The 17,365-nt window shown below is 44.4% G+C and overlaps 1 protein-coding gene across 6 annotated transcripts in view; it reads left to right on the top strand.

Annotated features, from left to right (window-relative positions):
* The window catches only part of LOC110523384 (tetratricopeptide repeat protein 33), a 52,032-nt gene that overhangs the window by 32,480 nt on the left and 2,187 nt on the right, over positions 1-17,365 (top strand). For 2 of the 6 annotated variants that reach the window (XM_021602046.2, XM_021602047.2), the window contains exons 3-5: positions 7,114-7,195; positions 10,110-10,241; positions 15,007-17,210. In XM_021602046.2, the coding sequence (XP_021457721.2) occupies positions 7,114-7,195; positions 10,110-10,241; positions 15,007-15,381 (589 nt within the window). In that variant the 3' untranslated portion in view covers positions 15,382-17,210. Of the gene's footprint in view, positions 1-7,113; positions 7,196-7,374; positions 7,697-10,109; positions 10,242-15,006; positions 17,211-17,365 lie in introns of those variants that run through there. The other 4 variants (XM_036977009.1, XR_005051678.1, XM_036977008.1 and 1 more) reach the window with 4 other exon arrangements.

Below are 17,365 nucleotides of genomic sequence, written 5' to 3'. Positions count from 1 at the left end.
CTAGGGCTTATGTTAACTTTGATTGTGTTCAATAAAAATGATAGGCCTTTCAAACGTTTGAATGCGAAATTGTATGCAGAATTATCGGCATGTGACTTGATGCCTAGGGTGTAATTTTGCAACAAAAGAATGTTTACTCCAAACGGAAAAAGCAAACGAGAGTTTCCATTGGACAAATGCAGGTAGGTCTCTCCCCGTTTTATTCAGGTAGATCGGTTTTTGTTGCAAAACATTTACCACTGCAATTTTTCATGTACAGTCACATTGACCGTGTTTGTCTGAAGCGTGTTACGTATAGAATTCACAGATGGCGATGCCTCATTGCGATTGTTAACTCCCCATCATTTGTAACAATGGCAATGAGCATCATCACTATCTTTCCTTTGAAGTACCTCAAACTGTCGTGATTACCAGCTGAGATGAAATTTTTATGAGTCATATTTGATTTGAGTTAATTTTACTCCTGGCTCAGAGTTCGTCTGGGCAGTGTCTTAAAACCTACTCTGAGCTGGGAGTTTTTTGTGTGTGAAAACTGGTTTTAACAGGATTCCTATGACCTTCTCTGAGATGCTCTTTGGATATGGACCCTGATCTGATTATTTGAACATGACTTGATTCTTGAAATGTACCCGTTGAGTCCAGAGACTAAATACAGTGCGGTACAGAAATGGCTGTAGTTCACAAATTACAATGAGTTGAATCATATATTTGGCGTATTTGTGCTTAGAACAGGTCAAGTAGCAATACTATATCCTTTTAAACCATTTTTATTCTGAAATGTATTTCAAAATACATATGAATGATTTATTTCACATTTTCTCAAAATCCCAAACTTGACACTGGAAGTATGATACACAATGACAATTGTAACATTTCCATGTGGTTTGTCTAGACACGTGCGAACATTTTTGCACCAAATTTCATGTATTTACAGCAAACAGAATTTGTTCTATGGCACATTTTGATATTGTACAAAATATAGTTAGAGGATGTGAATGGGTTAAAGACTGCTCTGGAACCTTGGCAAATAGTCTTTTTTTTCTTCTTTTTTTTACCTCCTGCTTTGGGCTGGATTTGTGAATGTGTAGTTCATACATGCATAGTCTATGATCAGAATTGCTGTTTTACCTCAATTAGCCACATAATCCCTCGTTTCAAAGCGACTATTTACTGGAAGCTGTTCAGTGCCGTTTTCCCCCATGTGGGCCAGCCCCCTAGCAATTCGAATTCAAGCCAATGAGCTTCAGCCCCTTGCCATTTGAGTGACGGCTAGCAAGATGCACACACAGCATTATTCTTGTTTGAGTTTTTCAAGGCTTGTTTGGAGCCTAATCCGTAATATTATTTTATGATAATAGAAATACTGTATATATTTCTACAACTCATCAACTATTCAGTCCTTTCCAAGACCCAGCTACTCTGTCATATCCAAACTCTCCAACCCACCCATCCTCTCTTTCTTGCTCGTTCTCTCACTCTTTCTCGCTCTCTTTCTATCTCTCTCCCTATCTCTCCCTCCCTCCCTCTCTCCCCCCGAGTTTGTCTTTCATCAGACTTTCAGCATCAGATATTCATAAGCTTTTTATCCATGCCAGACAAATTAATATCATCAATCGTTCTTTGTCTTCAACCGCATAAGTGTTTAGCTGGAGGGAGCTGACAGTCAACGGCTGTCTGAAATGGCACCCTTTTTACTAATGAGGGCCCATAGGGCTCTGGTCAAATGTAGTGTACTATATAGTGAATAGAGTGCCATTTGGGACGCATATACATAGTAATTACTAGACCGCTATGTCAGTGTATCATTCTGTTCTCTGCTCCATAGTTGTCCTTAAGTGGGATGATGATGATAGTAACAAATGCAGCTCTTAACACTGTTTTTCATCATTTAATTGTAATAAGATATTCAGAAGTTGGTGTACTCAATGCTGAGTCAGATGCTGAGCTATATTCAACCTCAATGCTTTTTGTCATCGTGTGTACATTGTGGTTATATAGTAGACCGTCTGCATACAGAATTACCCTGTAATGTAGTCATGCAGCCATTTGAACTGCATGTCTTTGCTCCTTTGCACCCCAGTATCTCTACTTGCACATTCATTATTTGCGGAATTGTAATTATTTTGCCACTTCGGCCTATTTATTGCCTTACCTCAATCATACTTAATTTGCACACACTGTATAAAGACTGTGTTGACTGTACGTTTGTTTACTCCATGTGTAACTCTGTGTTGTTGTTTGTCACACTGCTTTGCTTTATCTTGGCCAGGTCGCAGTTGTAAATGAGAACTTGTTCTCAACTGGCCTACCTGGTTAAATAAAGGTGAAATAATAATAATAATAATAATAAATAAAAAACATGTTTATTTTTGTCATTTTAAGGAGTTTTCAATGACATGATGAAGACAATCCAATTTGACTCGTTAGTCATTAGTCACTGAAATTGAATAATCAGCTGATTCAGTGCAAGAGGTGTCATTACAGTCCCTGGTTCGAATCCAGGCTGTATCACATCCGGCCGTGATTGGGAGTCCCATAAGGCGGTGCACAATTGGCCCAGCGTCGTCCGGCTTAGGCCGTCGTTGTAAATAAGAATTTGTTCTTAACTGACTTGCCTAGTTAAATAAAGGTAAAATATATATATATTTTTTTATATTATGTCCAGCTCAAATATAACTATCAGGCTTATAATGGGTTTCGAATTAGATTCGACTCACATGATCACACATATTAGGCTAGATATAAAATACGTCATGTCTGCCATCGTGCTTGTACAGTATGTGACCTTTTGTATATAACAATTTACCTTTCAGCCAATGAATGCCCATATATCTGACGTTAGTTGATATTGCTCCTCTTACTTTTACAGACCCGTGTTACCAGGGGTGACCAAGTGTAGAAAGATGGTTAGTCAGAAGTAACTGGATTCTGCTTAGGAAACAATGTCTCTTGATTTCTCTGGTTCAGTGTAGCTGGCCAGGGGTTTGGCGATGCTATTCATTAGGGCATGCAAATCAAACTTTATTTGTCACATGCTTACTTACAAGCCCTTAACCAACAGTGCAGTTCAAGAACAGTTAATAAAATATTTACCAAATAAACTGAAGTAAAAAATAGTAAAAAGTAACACAAAAACATAACAATAATGAGGCTATATATAGGGGGTGCCGTTACTGAGTCAGTGTGCGGGGGTACAGGTTAGAGGTCATTTGTAAATGTAGGTAGGGGGAAGTGATAAAGTGATAGATAATAAACAGAGTAGCAACAGTGTGCAAAACAAATTGGGGGGGGTCAATGTAATAGTCCGGTGGCCATTTGCAGGGAATCACTTTTAAAATGTTTCGCAACAGATTTCCCCCCCCCCACCTTTATTTATACAGGTAAGTCAATTAAGAACAAATTATTATTTACAATGATGACCTCATTGGAACGGTAAGTCCACGTAGGCCTCTCCGTTTCAGTCCAATTTCTGGTTTGGTGCCTAATGAACTGGACCCTGAATCTGGCCTGGAAGGGATATGGTTTAGGGTTTTCCCCCACCTCTAAACACATTGACCCTGATGTCAGCCTCTCATTAATGAGGGTTAGATCCCCCTGATGTAATTGGACATCTCCCTGTTATTAGCTAACTACTTGTTTGTGAGCGGAGGCCTTTTGCAGTTTACACACTCGTGTGCGCGATTGTATGGCCATCTGGGTGAGTCAGCCAGAAGAAAATTGATCTGATTTTAAATCCTGCACACAAATTCTATGAGCTTAACTTCCTCTTTTGCTGTTTTGGACTAAATCACTCACTCAGTCCCACTGACTTTGGGTAAACAATAATATAAAACATTTTCAGGTACATCATCTTCTAACTGTGTTTACACTTTAACAAAGAACGCCCTATTTGTTTTTCGCTGACGTCATGGGTGTGTGTGTGTTGCAATAATAAGCACAGCCGGTGCTTAACATCATCATTCGAATATGACATTTTCACATAATGGCCTAGTTGTTCAGCTTATTGCGTTCTTCCTGAAGTACATATGGCTAGGCTAGTTGGTGTGGTTTGATCCCATTTGATCATTACATCTTAGCCCATCATGATTGACATCTTAGTCCATAACCTGAGTTACTCACGGCAGAGGTATGCTTATAGGTATTAGATGTAATCCTTTTGTTTGGATATGTCTGTATGGTATTATCTAGGGCTGGAAATTGCCAGGGACCTCACAATATATTATCACGATACTTAGGTGCCGATACGATATGTATTGCGATTCTCCCTGTTTTTTAGGTATTGCGATTCGATACTGTGATTTTATTGCAATTTGATATTCCAAACATGTTGCTCACTATATGTCTGCTGCAGAGAGAAGACCAAGAGCATGGGAAAACATTTAGATCAGTCAGGGAAATAACATGTTTTCAGCCCTTTTAACTCTATTTAAAAATAATAGTTTTCTATATACTTCAAATATCAAATACTTCAAATATAATATTGATATGTCACTATCTATTGCCCCCTCCACCCCATCACTAGTGTTAACTAAATATTCTTAATATTGACATAGGTGAGACAGGGAGAGCTTATTAGCCTGACCTTACAAAACATTATGGTGTGTACTTAGTCTGCAGGAAACAAACTCAGAGACAATAAGGTTGGCTTTTCTATTATACACTCCAATACCAATTACCAAACTGTAATATATGCAAAGTTTGAATTGGCAATTATAATTATGTTTTTGCAGAATGCTTGAGTAAAGCTGGTAAGCAACCACATTGCTCCTGCTACTCAGATGGGACACAGAGACGTACAGATGTCCAGACAGACAGATGTCCTCACTCCTCAGGAAGGCCTAGGCCACTCAAATCCAAATCAAATGTATTTATATAGCCCTTCTTACATCAGCTTACATCTCAAAGTGCAGTACAGAAACCCAGCCTAAAACCCCAAACAGCAAGCAATGCAGGTGTAGAAGCACGGTGGCTAGGAAAAACTCCCTAGAAAGGCCAAAACCTAGGAAGAAACCTAGAGAGGAACCAGGCTATGAGGGGTGGCCAGTCCTCTTCTGGCTGTGCCCGTTGGAGATTATAACAGAACATGGCCAAGATGTTCAAATGTTCATAAATTACCAGCATGGTCAAATAATAATAATCACAGTAGTTGTCAAGGGTGCAGCAAGTCAGCACCTCAAGAGTAAATGTCAGTTGGCTTTTCATAGTCGATCATTAAGAGTATCTCTACCGCTCCGCTGTCTCTAGAGAGTTGAAAACAGCATGTCTGGGACAGGTAGCACTTCCGGTGAACAGGTCAGGGTTCCATAGTCGCAGGCAGAACAGTTGAAACTGGAGCAGCAGCATGGCCAGGTGGACTGGGGATAGCAAGGAGTCATGCCAGGTAGTCCTGAGGCATGGTCCTAGGGCTCAGGTCCTCCGAGAGAGAGAAAGAAAGAGAGAATTAGAGAGAGCATACTTAAATTCACACAGGACACCGGATAAGACAGAAGTACTCCAGATATAACAGACTGACCCTAGCCCCCCGACACAAACACTGGAGGCTGAGACAGGAGGGGCAGGAGACACTGTGGCCCCATCTGATGATTCCCCCGGACAGGGCCAAACAGGCAGGATATAAATAAATCCTTTGGACCTGCTGTGGAGGGAGGGGGGGGGGGGGGTCATAGGCTTATTTCAGTCCTGTACACTACACTACCTCTGGGTATGTTTTCTGTGGCTAGAATAGAGAAGGGACTTGGGACATGTGCTGCTGGCTTGGATACATATGCACATCCAGTGTTTCTAAGCAGGTTCAAAAGAACCTCAAACTGTATCAATCACGGTGGAAAAACAGCCGATGGTAGTCATCTCGATTGCTAGAACCATTTCCTTTCAGCGTCCTAGTTCATTTTTTAAAACCTTTATTTAACCAGGCAAGTCGGTTAAGAACAAATTAGTATTTTCAACGACGGCCTAGGAACAGTGGGTTAACTGCCTTGTTCGGGGGCAGAACGACAGATTTTAACCTTGTCAGGTCGGGGATTCAATCTTGCAACCTTTCGGTTACTAGTCCAATGCTTTACCCACTAGGCTACCTGCCACCCCACCTGACGGGTGACGAAGAAGACAGGTTGATTTGAATGTATTTTTTGATTTAACCTTTATTTAACTAGGCAAGTCAGTTAAGAAAAAAATCTTATTTGCAGTGACTGCCTACACCGGCCGAACCCGGACGACGCTAGGCCAATTGTGCGCCGACCTATTGGACTCCCAATCACGGCCAGTTGTGATACATCATGGATATGAACCAGGGTGTCTGTAGTGAGTGACACCTCAAGCACTGAGATGTAGTGACTTAGACCGCTGTGCCACTCGGGATCCCACTTGATAGCCACATGGACTCTACAGCAGACAATAAATATAGCTGAAGTAACTCATGTTGATCCATAGATTACCACTATCATATGGTATTTAATAAGCTAACAATCCCTTCAATAATACATGTAATATTCCCAGATGAGGGACAACCACACAGGGAGTGTCTGATTCCATAACTTTATTGGATTTCCTATCAACCGTAAGCTGTTCATACAGTGTGTGCGTATGTTTGCATTCCACAATGAAGGTTAATAAAACCGAAGGCTATCTGTGGGCGTTGGTGTCGTGTTACATCATCAGTCTGTTGGCTGATCCTCGTCTGTCTGTCCATCCGTCTGTCAGTAGTGGGTCATTCAGCCTCCCAGACAGACGTCAGACTATGGCCTTACGTAATTGAACTCTTAACCAGAGGCACTTAACAATAATTCTTATGAAAACTTTAACACAACAGTGAGTCTGAGGTTCTGCTGTTTGTCACGGCTCCATGTAGCTCCGTCTGCTCACACTGGTGCGGCATCAAACAGGTGAGGCACGTAGAGAGATCAACACCACTAAGCTAAACAGTGATTCTATGCTTTATGTGGTCTTTGTAATGCCCTCTTTCCTGTACTCCCTCGTCTTCTGTAAGCCCAGTATAGCCACAGTACAGTAGTTGAGATTTTCCCAGTTTGCTTGTATGCAACATGTTTGTGTGTGAGTACAGTTTGTAACCCTGACGGTGATAATGGAAGGCCGTTTTATTTGTGTTCTCCTCAGACACTGGGAGGCCATTAAGAGATGGGATGAAGCCATCCAGCTGACTCCAGACAACCCTCTACTGTACGAGATGAAGTCCCAGGTACATTACAATACTACAGCTCTCAGCCACTTATCCTCCTCCTCCTGCTGCTCTCCCTCCTCCTCTTGCCCCTTCTAAGCCTCTACTGTACGAGATGAAGTACATTACATGACGTACATTACAGTACTGCAGGTCTCAGACACTTAACCTGCTTTCCTTCCTGCTCTCCAACTCTCCAGTCCTCAGACCACAGCCAGCATGTTAGGGCCAGGTACGTCCACTTGGGACCGGGTACGTCCACTTGGGACCGGGTACGTCCACTTGGGACCGGGTACGTCCACTTGGGACCGGGTACGTCCACTTGGGACCGGGTACGGCCACTTGGGACCGGGTACGGCCACTTGGGACCGGGTACGGCCACTTGGGACCGGGTACGGCCACTTGGGACCGGGTACGGCCACTTGGGACCGGGTACGGCCACTTGGGACCGGGTACGGCCACTTGGGACCGGGTTCGGCCACTTGGGACCGGGTACGGCCACTTGGGACCGGGTTCGGCCAGGTACAGCCAGATACAGTGTCTGTCTCTGCTACACACAGAACATTTTGTTTTGTATGATCCCTTTTTTCTCTTTCTTGTTCTCTGTGCTGGTACAGTACAAATATAGTGTGTCTTTCAAAGATTTCAAAGTGAATCTCTTCATACAGGGATAGTAAGTAAAGGATAGACATGGTTTGTCCTAGATGGTCAAAGATTGTGTGTGCAGTGTGCATGTTGACGTGTTCATGATCCCATGTCATCAGGATAGACCTTCTCCCGGCTGCCACATTGGTATGCTTTAAAGTTAGAGCAGAGGACAATGGTTTGGTCGGCATGGTGTTGCCAATGTGGAAACCATCCAACCTGGGCTCCACTGGGACTATCAGTGTGGGAACCATCTCATTTTGTGGGCAGTGTGCACATAGCCTGTCTTCTCTTGAGAAGGCAGGCCTCTCTCAATAGCAAGGCCATGCTCACTGAGTCTGTACATTAGTCAAAGCTTTCCTTGTGTCAGTCACAGTGGCCAGGTATTCTGCCACTGTGTACTCTCTGTTTAGGGCCAAACAGCATTCCAGTTTGCTCAGTTTTTGGGTTAATTCTTTCCAATGTGTCAGGTAATTATCTTTTTGTTTTCTCATGATTTGGCTGGGTCTTTCTCCCTTCTTCCCTCCCTCCCCTGACACTCAGGTGTCAATGAGATTAGGCTAGCTAGCCAACAGAGATGTGATTGGGGGGGAATCATAGAGCAGAGCAGTTGGCTATCTCTGACTGTGATCTGTAGTCACACCACGTGTCACCACACTTCTCCAATGGTATCTGTACCACAATTAACTTTCTCCTTATATATAGCCTTAACCTTTCCAAGCAGCATTTTCCCTCCCCACTTTTAATGGCTGACATTATCAACCATGATATGAAATCTGAGAAGAATTGAATTACGTGTCCTCATTTAGCCAAGTTCTCAAATACTCAATACTCAAATACTGTATTTTTGGCTGCTAAGTAACTTTATTGGTCATGTTTTAGAAGGGACGCATAAAAAGGGGTCACAAACACGCAGAACTCTATGCTCTGTAGCAGGGGAGACATTCCCCCCCCCCATTAACTATATTCTGATGTGTTTCATTACACAGTTTTAACACTGTCTGACCGGTGCAATAAAAATATCTGTCCCCATTAGTCCAGTCTCTGTCAGTTGGGCGTTCTCCACATGCTGCACGACGAGCTCTAGGAGTCTCTTATCAGACGTTAGACAGCTCTCTCAGCGCCAGAAGACTGAGACAGATGCAACTCAGACATTTGCCATTCACTTTCTCTTATCACCTTCCTCCCTTTAACTCAATTAGCCTCTCTATGACATGCACTGTCCTCTTTGTGTCTGTCCATCACACTCTCCTTTGAATGCCTAGTCCTCCTGTGTTCGTCACTTTCTCCTTTGAGCGTTTTGATTGGCATGAGATCCCATTGCAGCTCAGTCATCACTGATGTCTTTCTGTAAAGCTGCATGAGGCATGAATGTTGAGGACTAACTTCATTGTCCGTTGAATATAATGTTTACCCTAGAATAACAGTCAAAAACAGGATATGAGAGCGGGGGGGGGGTGTGTTTCAAAGACTTCACTGTTTGTTATTTCCCCACACATGTCAACATATATCATCTCTGATAAACCACATTTATTATTCTCATGTCTTAAACAATCACTTCTTGAGTCACGTTTCTCTCTTGGTTAAACAAAAGCAGTGTCTCAGTATGCTGGTTCTGTCCTCTCTACCTCAGTACAGCACAGTGCTGAGGTAGCTCCTGTGGTCTGCAGTCCAGAGACTGATGATTAGCAGTATATCACTAAAGGTCCCTGTGTATCATGGCCTTGAACCTCCCAGTACTCTATCCTCATTGTAATGTAATAGCAGGTTATTTACCAGGATCCTGCCCCTAGTTTGTCTGGCATTGCTAATTATAATACATAACGTAGACAATAAGACTGCACTATAACGTCACGACCAGCACATTTTCCACAGGCACGCCACTAAGGAATATCCGTCAGAGGATGACTGGCTTCACATGCATAGTGATCAGTCCTCTGGTGCCGGGTGCTGTGATCTAATTTCCTACTGACTGCTGAATTGACAAACAGGCCTCAGTTATCTCTGTCACTGATGGTGGAGGAGTGCGACTGGCTTATAAGTGACGTTAACCATCCTCACCATTTTGTGAGTTACTTTGTGTTGCCTGTGTCACCATATCTGTTTATTTATCTGTTGCTAAAGTTGAATAGAATGGTCCTTTATTATATTTTTTATTCAGGATGCAAATGTGACTTTTCCACTAATCCCAGAGACAACACACATACAGTTTACTTCTGTGATGGTGCAAAATATGACCCTTTATGCAGAGTCTGTTTGACCCTTGCCCTCTGACCCTTGACCTCTGCAGGTGCTGACCATTCTGCAGGAGGTGTTCCCAGCAGTGCAGGCAGCAGAGATGGCTGTGAAGCTCCGCCCCCTGTGGTGGGAGGGCTGGCAGACACTAGGCCGTGCCCAGCTCAGTCTGGGTGAGGTGGACCTGGTCAGTTTTACCACCTACACATTTTCCACACTGTCGTGCCAACCCCAAACAAACTGTGCTGTCTCGGATATTTTCTTTTCACATGGTCCTGTTGAGCACAGTTCCAGCAACTTTGGAGGATGTGTAATCAGGCCAGCTTCGTACAGCTTGGTTGGCTCTGCTAGGATTGGCTCTGCGAGGTTTGGCTCTCTAGTGTGAAAAGCAGGTAACCTAACTTGTGATCCATGAACAGAAAAACTAAGATTGTAGTGCATAATGCACTTCTCCCTCTGACATCACTACAGGGTTAGCAGGTGGCAGAGTCGTACGTGTCTCACATGTTACTGTATGGAGGTGAGACTGTAGGGAAGGGGCCCTAGCTTGTCTGTCATCCCCACAGACACTAAAATGTCAGTCATTACCCTGAGCTCTTATTTTTAACTTTTCCCTGTCTCGCTGGGATAAAGTTGCTCTTCTTTTAAAGCACACCCAAGTGCCTGGGGCATGGAAGATCACTTAAGGTGTCCCACAGTGCATGCCTGAACCTGTATGAAACCTGGCTGGATCACAGTTGGACTGCTGCTCTGCCTCTTAGACAGGAGAGAAAAAACACCTAGCTGAACTGAGAACCCCTATGGCTAATGGCCCTGTGTGTACATCTCTACATCTCTAATGTCCCAGGGCAACTTAACTGTCAGAAGTTTACCCAAAACAACAATGGGAAGTGTTGAAAGTTACCTGAGCTACAGCCCGCCAAATATATACACGCTTACATATATAATGGAGAGGAGAAAATGCCAGTCTATTTTTAGAGGGCCTTGTTCAGTCTCGTTTCAGGACGTTGTGTGCATCGACATGTTTGAGTAGCGCCCTGTTTGCACAAAGACGGGCGCAGTGATCTCTGGCTTCACATACACATGTCTCTCTCTCTCTCTCTCTCTCTCTGTCATTTCTCTCTCTCTCTGTGTCATTTCTCTCTCTCTCTCTCTGTCATTTCTCTCTCTCTGTCCATTTCTCTCTCTCTCTCTCTCTCTCTCTGTCCATTTCTCTCTCTCTCTCTCTGTCCATTTCTCTCTCTCTCTCTCTCTGTCCATTTCTCTCTCTCTCTGTCCATTTCTCTCTCTCTCTCTCTCTCTCTGTCCATTTCTCTCTCTCTGTCCATTTCTCTCTCTCTCTCTGTCCATTTCTCTCTCTCTGTCCATTTCTCTCTCTCTCTCTCTCTGTCCATTTCTCTCTCTCTCTCTCTGTCCATTTCTCTCTTGGTCACTTGTTTTTTTCTTGTTCTGTTTCTCCCTCTCTCTGTACTTCCTCCTATGTATCTTTCTTTCTCTATGTATTTACCTAGTGCCCTGATTGACTCTGAATGGAATATGTGCTATTATAATAAAACATCCCATTTTTATATGTAGTGTATGACAAAAGTAGGCTATCAGATCTAAGGGGCGGTTTTGTCATTTGGTTGGGGGATCGTTGTTGAAATGAGAGAAAGGAGCACAGAAGACCTAATTCCATCTTTGAAAGATCTGTGCTTTTGAAAGAACTGTGTGAATACAAACCATTTATCCTATGAGTCTTGACTTGCCAGAGTTCATTTGTCAAAACCTTTTTTTCTTGACAGTTTCGCTTGACTTAGCCTTTATAGTAGTTTTGTTTGCATACTCGTTCCAGTTGGGCAAACCGGTCCATTTCAGGAATGTTGGCCTAATAAGAGCTGAGGTCTCCTTTAAGACTGGTATTTGAGGAGATTAGAGAGAGAAAGTTGTTTAAGTCCCATCCTTTTAACATAGAGATACAGGCCATAATAGTCCAGGTGTGATTGCTGAGTCCTGTAATGGTGGCTAGTAAAATATCTTCACCATTCTGTCAATCATATCGTGTTCTCATTTGGACCCTGAGAAGAATAAGAGGAGGTAGAGAGCAAGCAGGAGAGGGAGAGTGTGCAGGAGAGATGGCGAATGAGAGAGGGGAAGAGGATGCATCTTCACCACCCATGGGATAAGGAGTGTACAACTAAATAATCAGGGCCTGGAGTTTTCCCTGGTAGCCAGAAAAAGATCCTGGCACTACCCATAGTATTAGTAATAAATAATAATATATTGAATGTGTAATGTGCTTTTCGTAGAAAAATTATGTCGAAGCGCTACAGTTAGTGAGTTAAAATAATTAATAACAAGAGACATAAACAAATAAGGACTCAACTAGACCTGCCCATTGACACAAAGAACACCTCTGACGCTACAAGGCCAACAAGGAACACAGCAATAACTAACTAACAGAAGGCCTTCCCAAAGAGGATGTTTTTTAGGCCAATTTTAATGCAGCCCAGAGTCTGTGGTGCCTTCAGGTGGTCCGGGCGTGCGTCCCAGAGGGGGTGGAGCCCAATCCCCCCATGGAGCGGAGCTTGGTCCGGGCGTGCGTCCCAGAGGGGGTGGAGCCCAATCCCCCCATGGAGCGGAGCTTGGTCCGGGCGTGCGTCCCAGAGGGGGTGGAGCCCAATCCCCCCATGGAGCGGAGCTTGGTCCGGGCGTGCGTCCCAGAGGGGGTGGAGCCCAATTCCCCCATGGAGCGGAGCTTGGTCCGGGCGTGCGTCCCAGAGGGGGTGGAGCGAGCCCAATCCCCCCATGGAGCGGAGCTTGGTCCGGGCGTGCATCCCAGAGGGGGTGGAGCCCAATCCCCCCATGGAGCGGAGCTTGGTCCGGGCGTGCATCCCAGAGGGGGTGGAGCCCAATCCCCCCCATGGAGCGGAGCTTGGTCCGGGCGTGCATCCCAGAGTGGGGGGAGCCCAATCCCCCCATGGAGCGGAGCTTGGTCCGGGCGTGCATCCCAGAGGGGGTGGAGCCCAATCCCCCCATGGAGCGGCGCTTGGTCCGGGCGTGCGTCCCAGAGGGGGTGGAGCGAGCCCAATCCCCCCATGGAGCAGAGCTTGGTCCGGGCGTGCATCCCAGAGGGGGTGGAGCCCAATCCCCCCATGGAGCGGAGCTTGGTCCGGGCGTGCATCCCAGAGGGGGTGGAGCCCAATCCCCCCATGGAGCGGAGCTTGGTCCGGGCGTGCATCCCAGAGTGGGGGGAGCCCAATCCCCCCATGGAGCGGAGCTTGGTCCGGGCGTGCATCCCAGAGGGGGTGGAGCCCAATCCCCCCCATGGAGCGGAGCTTGGTCCGGGCGTGCGTCCCAGAGGGGGTGGAGCGAGCCCAATCCCCCCATGGAGAGGAGCTTGGTCCGGGCGTGCATCCCAGAGGGGGTGGAGCCCAATCCCCCCATGGAGCGGAGCTTGGTCCGGGCGTGCATCCCAGAGGGGGTGGAGCCCAATCCCCCCATGGAGCGGAGCTTGGTCCGGGCGTGCATCCCAGAGTGGGGGGAGCCCAATCCCCCCATGGAGCGGAGCTTGGTCCGGGCGTGCATCCCAGAGGGGGTGGAGCCCAATCCCCCCCATGGAGCGGAGCTTGGTCCGGGCGTGCGTCCCAGAGGGGGTGGAGCCCAATGGTATTCTAATGGTATTCAACTGATTTCGGTCACAATCAGATGTAATTTGCGAACTCAACAATTATCATGAAAAGTACTTAGTGTGAGATTAAAGATTAAATTCATAATTCCACCGGCAGGGCAATGGTTTGATTTATTAGCCCATTAGAATGTGAAGTATGATTTGCCCTCCTCCAGAGTTAGACAATTATGTGTAAATCTATGTGCTTATGACTGGTCAGGTGAATGATGGATGGAGGCTGTAGTAATGATGCGATGAATCGCTCTATAAATTAAACTAATGTGACAGGAATGAGGTTTTGTTGTAGCTGACATTCTGAAGAGAGACGCTTCACATTGTTGCTAGTCTCACGCTTCCTCACATCAAATTAGAGGAATTATTATGCAGAAACGGCAGACCTGCATACGGATCCTTTTGAACGTATTTCTTCCGGGAACATAGGGATCCTAGGAAACGTATCTATTACGACTTTAACTGTTCACTCTTTACAGATGGTGGGACTGAAAAGAGAGTGCTATAGATTCTTTGACGTCCTTTGGCTTTTAGATGTACAGCATTTTTGACATGATTACTGTGGACCGTCTAGTAGAGTGATCTTTGATTGTAATATGAACGAACCGTCAACATGTGACTTTCTCTGTAGCATTGGAGTTGTTTTCTGGTTCTTCTCAGCAGGCATATTGTGACCAACAACACCCACGACTCCTTTTAGTCTCAGAGCAGATCTAAATCAACTGAATTGAATACATTTGTGTCTGATTTCAAAACAAAGCCCTGTGTGTTTTCCGGATAATAGTATAAAAAAGCACAAACCACCCCGTTTGAAAACATAAATGTACATTAGAGACCTTCCCTTAACTTTGTTCATTTCCATGATTCCTATTTCAAGACAATTTCACCCCATTCCCAGTGAAAGGGTCTGATTACCATACACTAGCAATGTACATAGAAACAGGACCCCTGGGGACAACCATAACACTACAGTTGTTTTTACTCATCAAGCTTCTCCAATGGTCATATCACGTCAATGCTTTGGTATTTTGTTAGGATCCCCACTAGCTGTTGTGAAAGCAGCAGCTTCTCTTCCTGGGTTCAACATAAAACATGCCATTGTACAGAACACCAATAGGCAAGAACAGCTCAAGGACAGAACTACACAAAATCTAAACACCTTTCCTTTCAAAGCCTTAAATCTTCCCCAATAAATATTTGTCCTTAATACCAGTCATTTGTGTTAATCTTAAATCAATAAAAAGATGTTAACAGAAAGAAAATAGCACAAAGGTCTTCCTCCTGTCAACAGGCGGTGAGGTCCTTCCAGGTAGCGGTCCACCTGTGTCCGTCAGAGCGCCCCCTCTGGTCGGATGACCTGGCGTGGGCGCGGCAGCTGCTGCAGCAGAGACGGACGGCCCAGAACCAGACCCAGCGGGAGGAGGAGGCCCAACGGGATGTCCTGAACCCTCCAGAGCTCCAGCAGGACTACGACTTTGAGTCAGACGAGGTGGTGGTGGCCTGCGCTGCCGTAGCCGAGAGACAGAGACGCTATGAGGAACTGAAGAGGACAGTCGTGGTTGTCGACGCTGAGGGGAATTCTAGGGAGATACCTGTGGAGGAGGCGGGGTCAGGGGACATACCCTCTTCATCACAGGATCAGTTGGTCAAAGCACGGGGACTATGATCTGTCTCTAAGGACTTATGGGCTAGAATGGATCTTATGGACTGAAATGGGTGTTTTTGTTGTTTTGAGTCTTTAGTCTTATGCATGTCATTATGGTTTTCTGCTTTAGTCTACAACAGACTGTGGGTGATAGAGGTAGATTTAATCAAATAGATTTTTGTTTTAGTGTGTTATGTTTTCACTATTTATCAATGCTCTCATATTACTGGCATTTAAAAGACTGAATTTGAGCGTAGCCAAAAATAATTATCATCATCATTTGGCACTCAAGAGGTCAATTGTCACTCATGTTGATTAATCCTCCTCCTGAAAAGAGGATCCCGTTGTGTTTTTGAATATGTCTGTCAGTCCCATTTCTTAGACACATTCAGGGCCGGTTTCCCCAGACACAGATTTAACCTAGTCCTGGACTAAAAAGCTTTTCACTGGAGACTCTCTATTGAGCTTGCTTTTCCATCCAGGACCAGGCTTACTGTGTCCGGGAAACTGCCCCTTAGTCTTTTGAAATGTCTATGAGAACATTTGTCAGATGACCGGAAAATATCTCCCTGGAAAACTCCTCTCACTTGAGTCTATCAGTCAAGCTGTTATTAAAAAAGTTTTCGAATTGCAGTTTCATGCAACATAAAGTCGCAGTTGGAAGTGCTATTTCATAATGACTAACGGACTGGTCTTATCAGTTGGGAAACTCTGTCTCCACGGTAACTCAGAGAAATAAACCCCACAGAGAAATAATATTGCATGTGTATTCCCAGAATTCCAGCTGAGTGTTAGGATTTGTGTGTCATATGACCCTCCATAGGGGACAGGTGAGCTGCTAAAACAATATATCCACCTTGGCCCTGAAATCTAGCAGCTGGATAGCGCTGAAAGCTCTGTGCAGTCAGCCTGGACTGGCCATGCTGAAAAGCCTAGAAGCTAGAACAGTCATTGAATTTGAATGGCATCTTCTAATAACAAGATTGTTTTCATGGGACACTCAAGGGGTTTTGTATGACTAAAACAGGCTATCAGATTTAGGGCTTTATTATTGCCGATATTAAAGAGAGGCGCTGTGAAAGGATTCATGTATCCTCGTCTTTATTAAAATCATATTAAGACCATTTTGTCATCGGTATCTCTCAAATATATTTCCTAATAGTACAGCGTTAAAAGGAGTTTTCTGACAGAGGGAACTGGCCTCGTAGAACATGAACGTCCGGGGATGCTTTAGGATTTAAATAGGGCATTACACGTCAGGAACATTTTGTCAATACAAATCATTAGACAATGAATTGTTATTGGTAAAGAACTACAAACAGTGCCTATGTCATTGTAACTGGAATTTGGTAGGATATGTGTTTTGGTCATCACTACAATAGAAGTAGGCAAAAAAGCAGCAACTATGGGTAAAAGCAGACCTGGTTCTCTCAACAAGTCAACCACACTGAGGGTACGTGTTGTGTTTACAGTGCAAACATCTGCTGATGTTGCCAAAGCCATTCAAATCATTTAAACACCTGGCACAAAAATTCTCAAAACAAGTCTGGAGCATAAGATTGTGGTAGCGTCTCAAAATAGGGCCTGAATGTGTTTGTAACAATAATTCATTTTATACGACTTGAGTTCATTCACTGGTAATGTGGGGGACGATAGGAGCTGTAAACAAATAGTGGGAGAGGGAACAACTGTTTAGACCATGAGAATGCTCATGTATAATGTGAGTTATATTGATGTTTCTATAACTGACCCAGCTGATGTCGTAATACTTTGTTCTGTAAATAATGAGAAAATGGATCCGTTTTACCTGTAATGTGTCAATTGAAAATAAATCAATTGGTTACAAGTAACATTGCAAATTGAATTGGCCTTTTATTTGCTATATGCTATATTTTCACTATTGTATTCACTCCCCCAGCATAAGTCATGGAAAAGATTGAACAAAACTTGCTATGCTACAAATATTAACTAGTGGATGTACAGTACAAAAGCCTATGTTATACAT

This window comes from Oncorhynchus mykiss, chromosome 5 (genome assembly GCF_013265735.2).
Source record: "Oncorhynchus mykiss isolate Arlee chromosome 5, USDA_OmykA_1.1, whole genome shotgun sequence".
NCBI classification, from domain to species: Eukaryota; Metazoa; Chordata; class Actinopteri; order Salmoniformes; family Salmonidae; genus Oncorhynchus; species Oncorhynchus mykiss.
The sequence above is the reverse complement of the archived record's forward strand: the minus strand, read 5'-3'. Positions and strand labels throughout refer to the sequence as shown.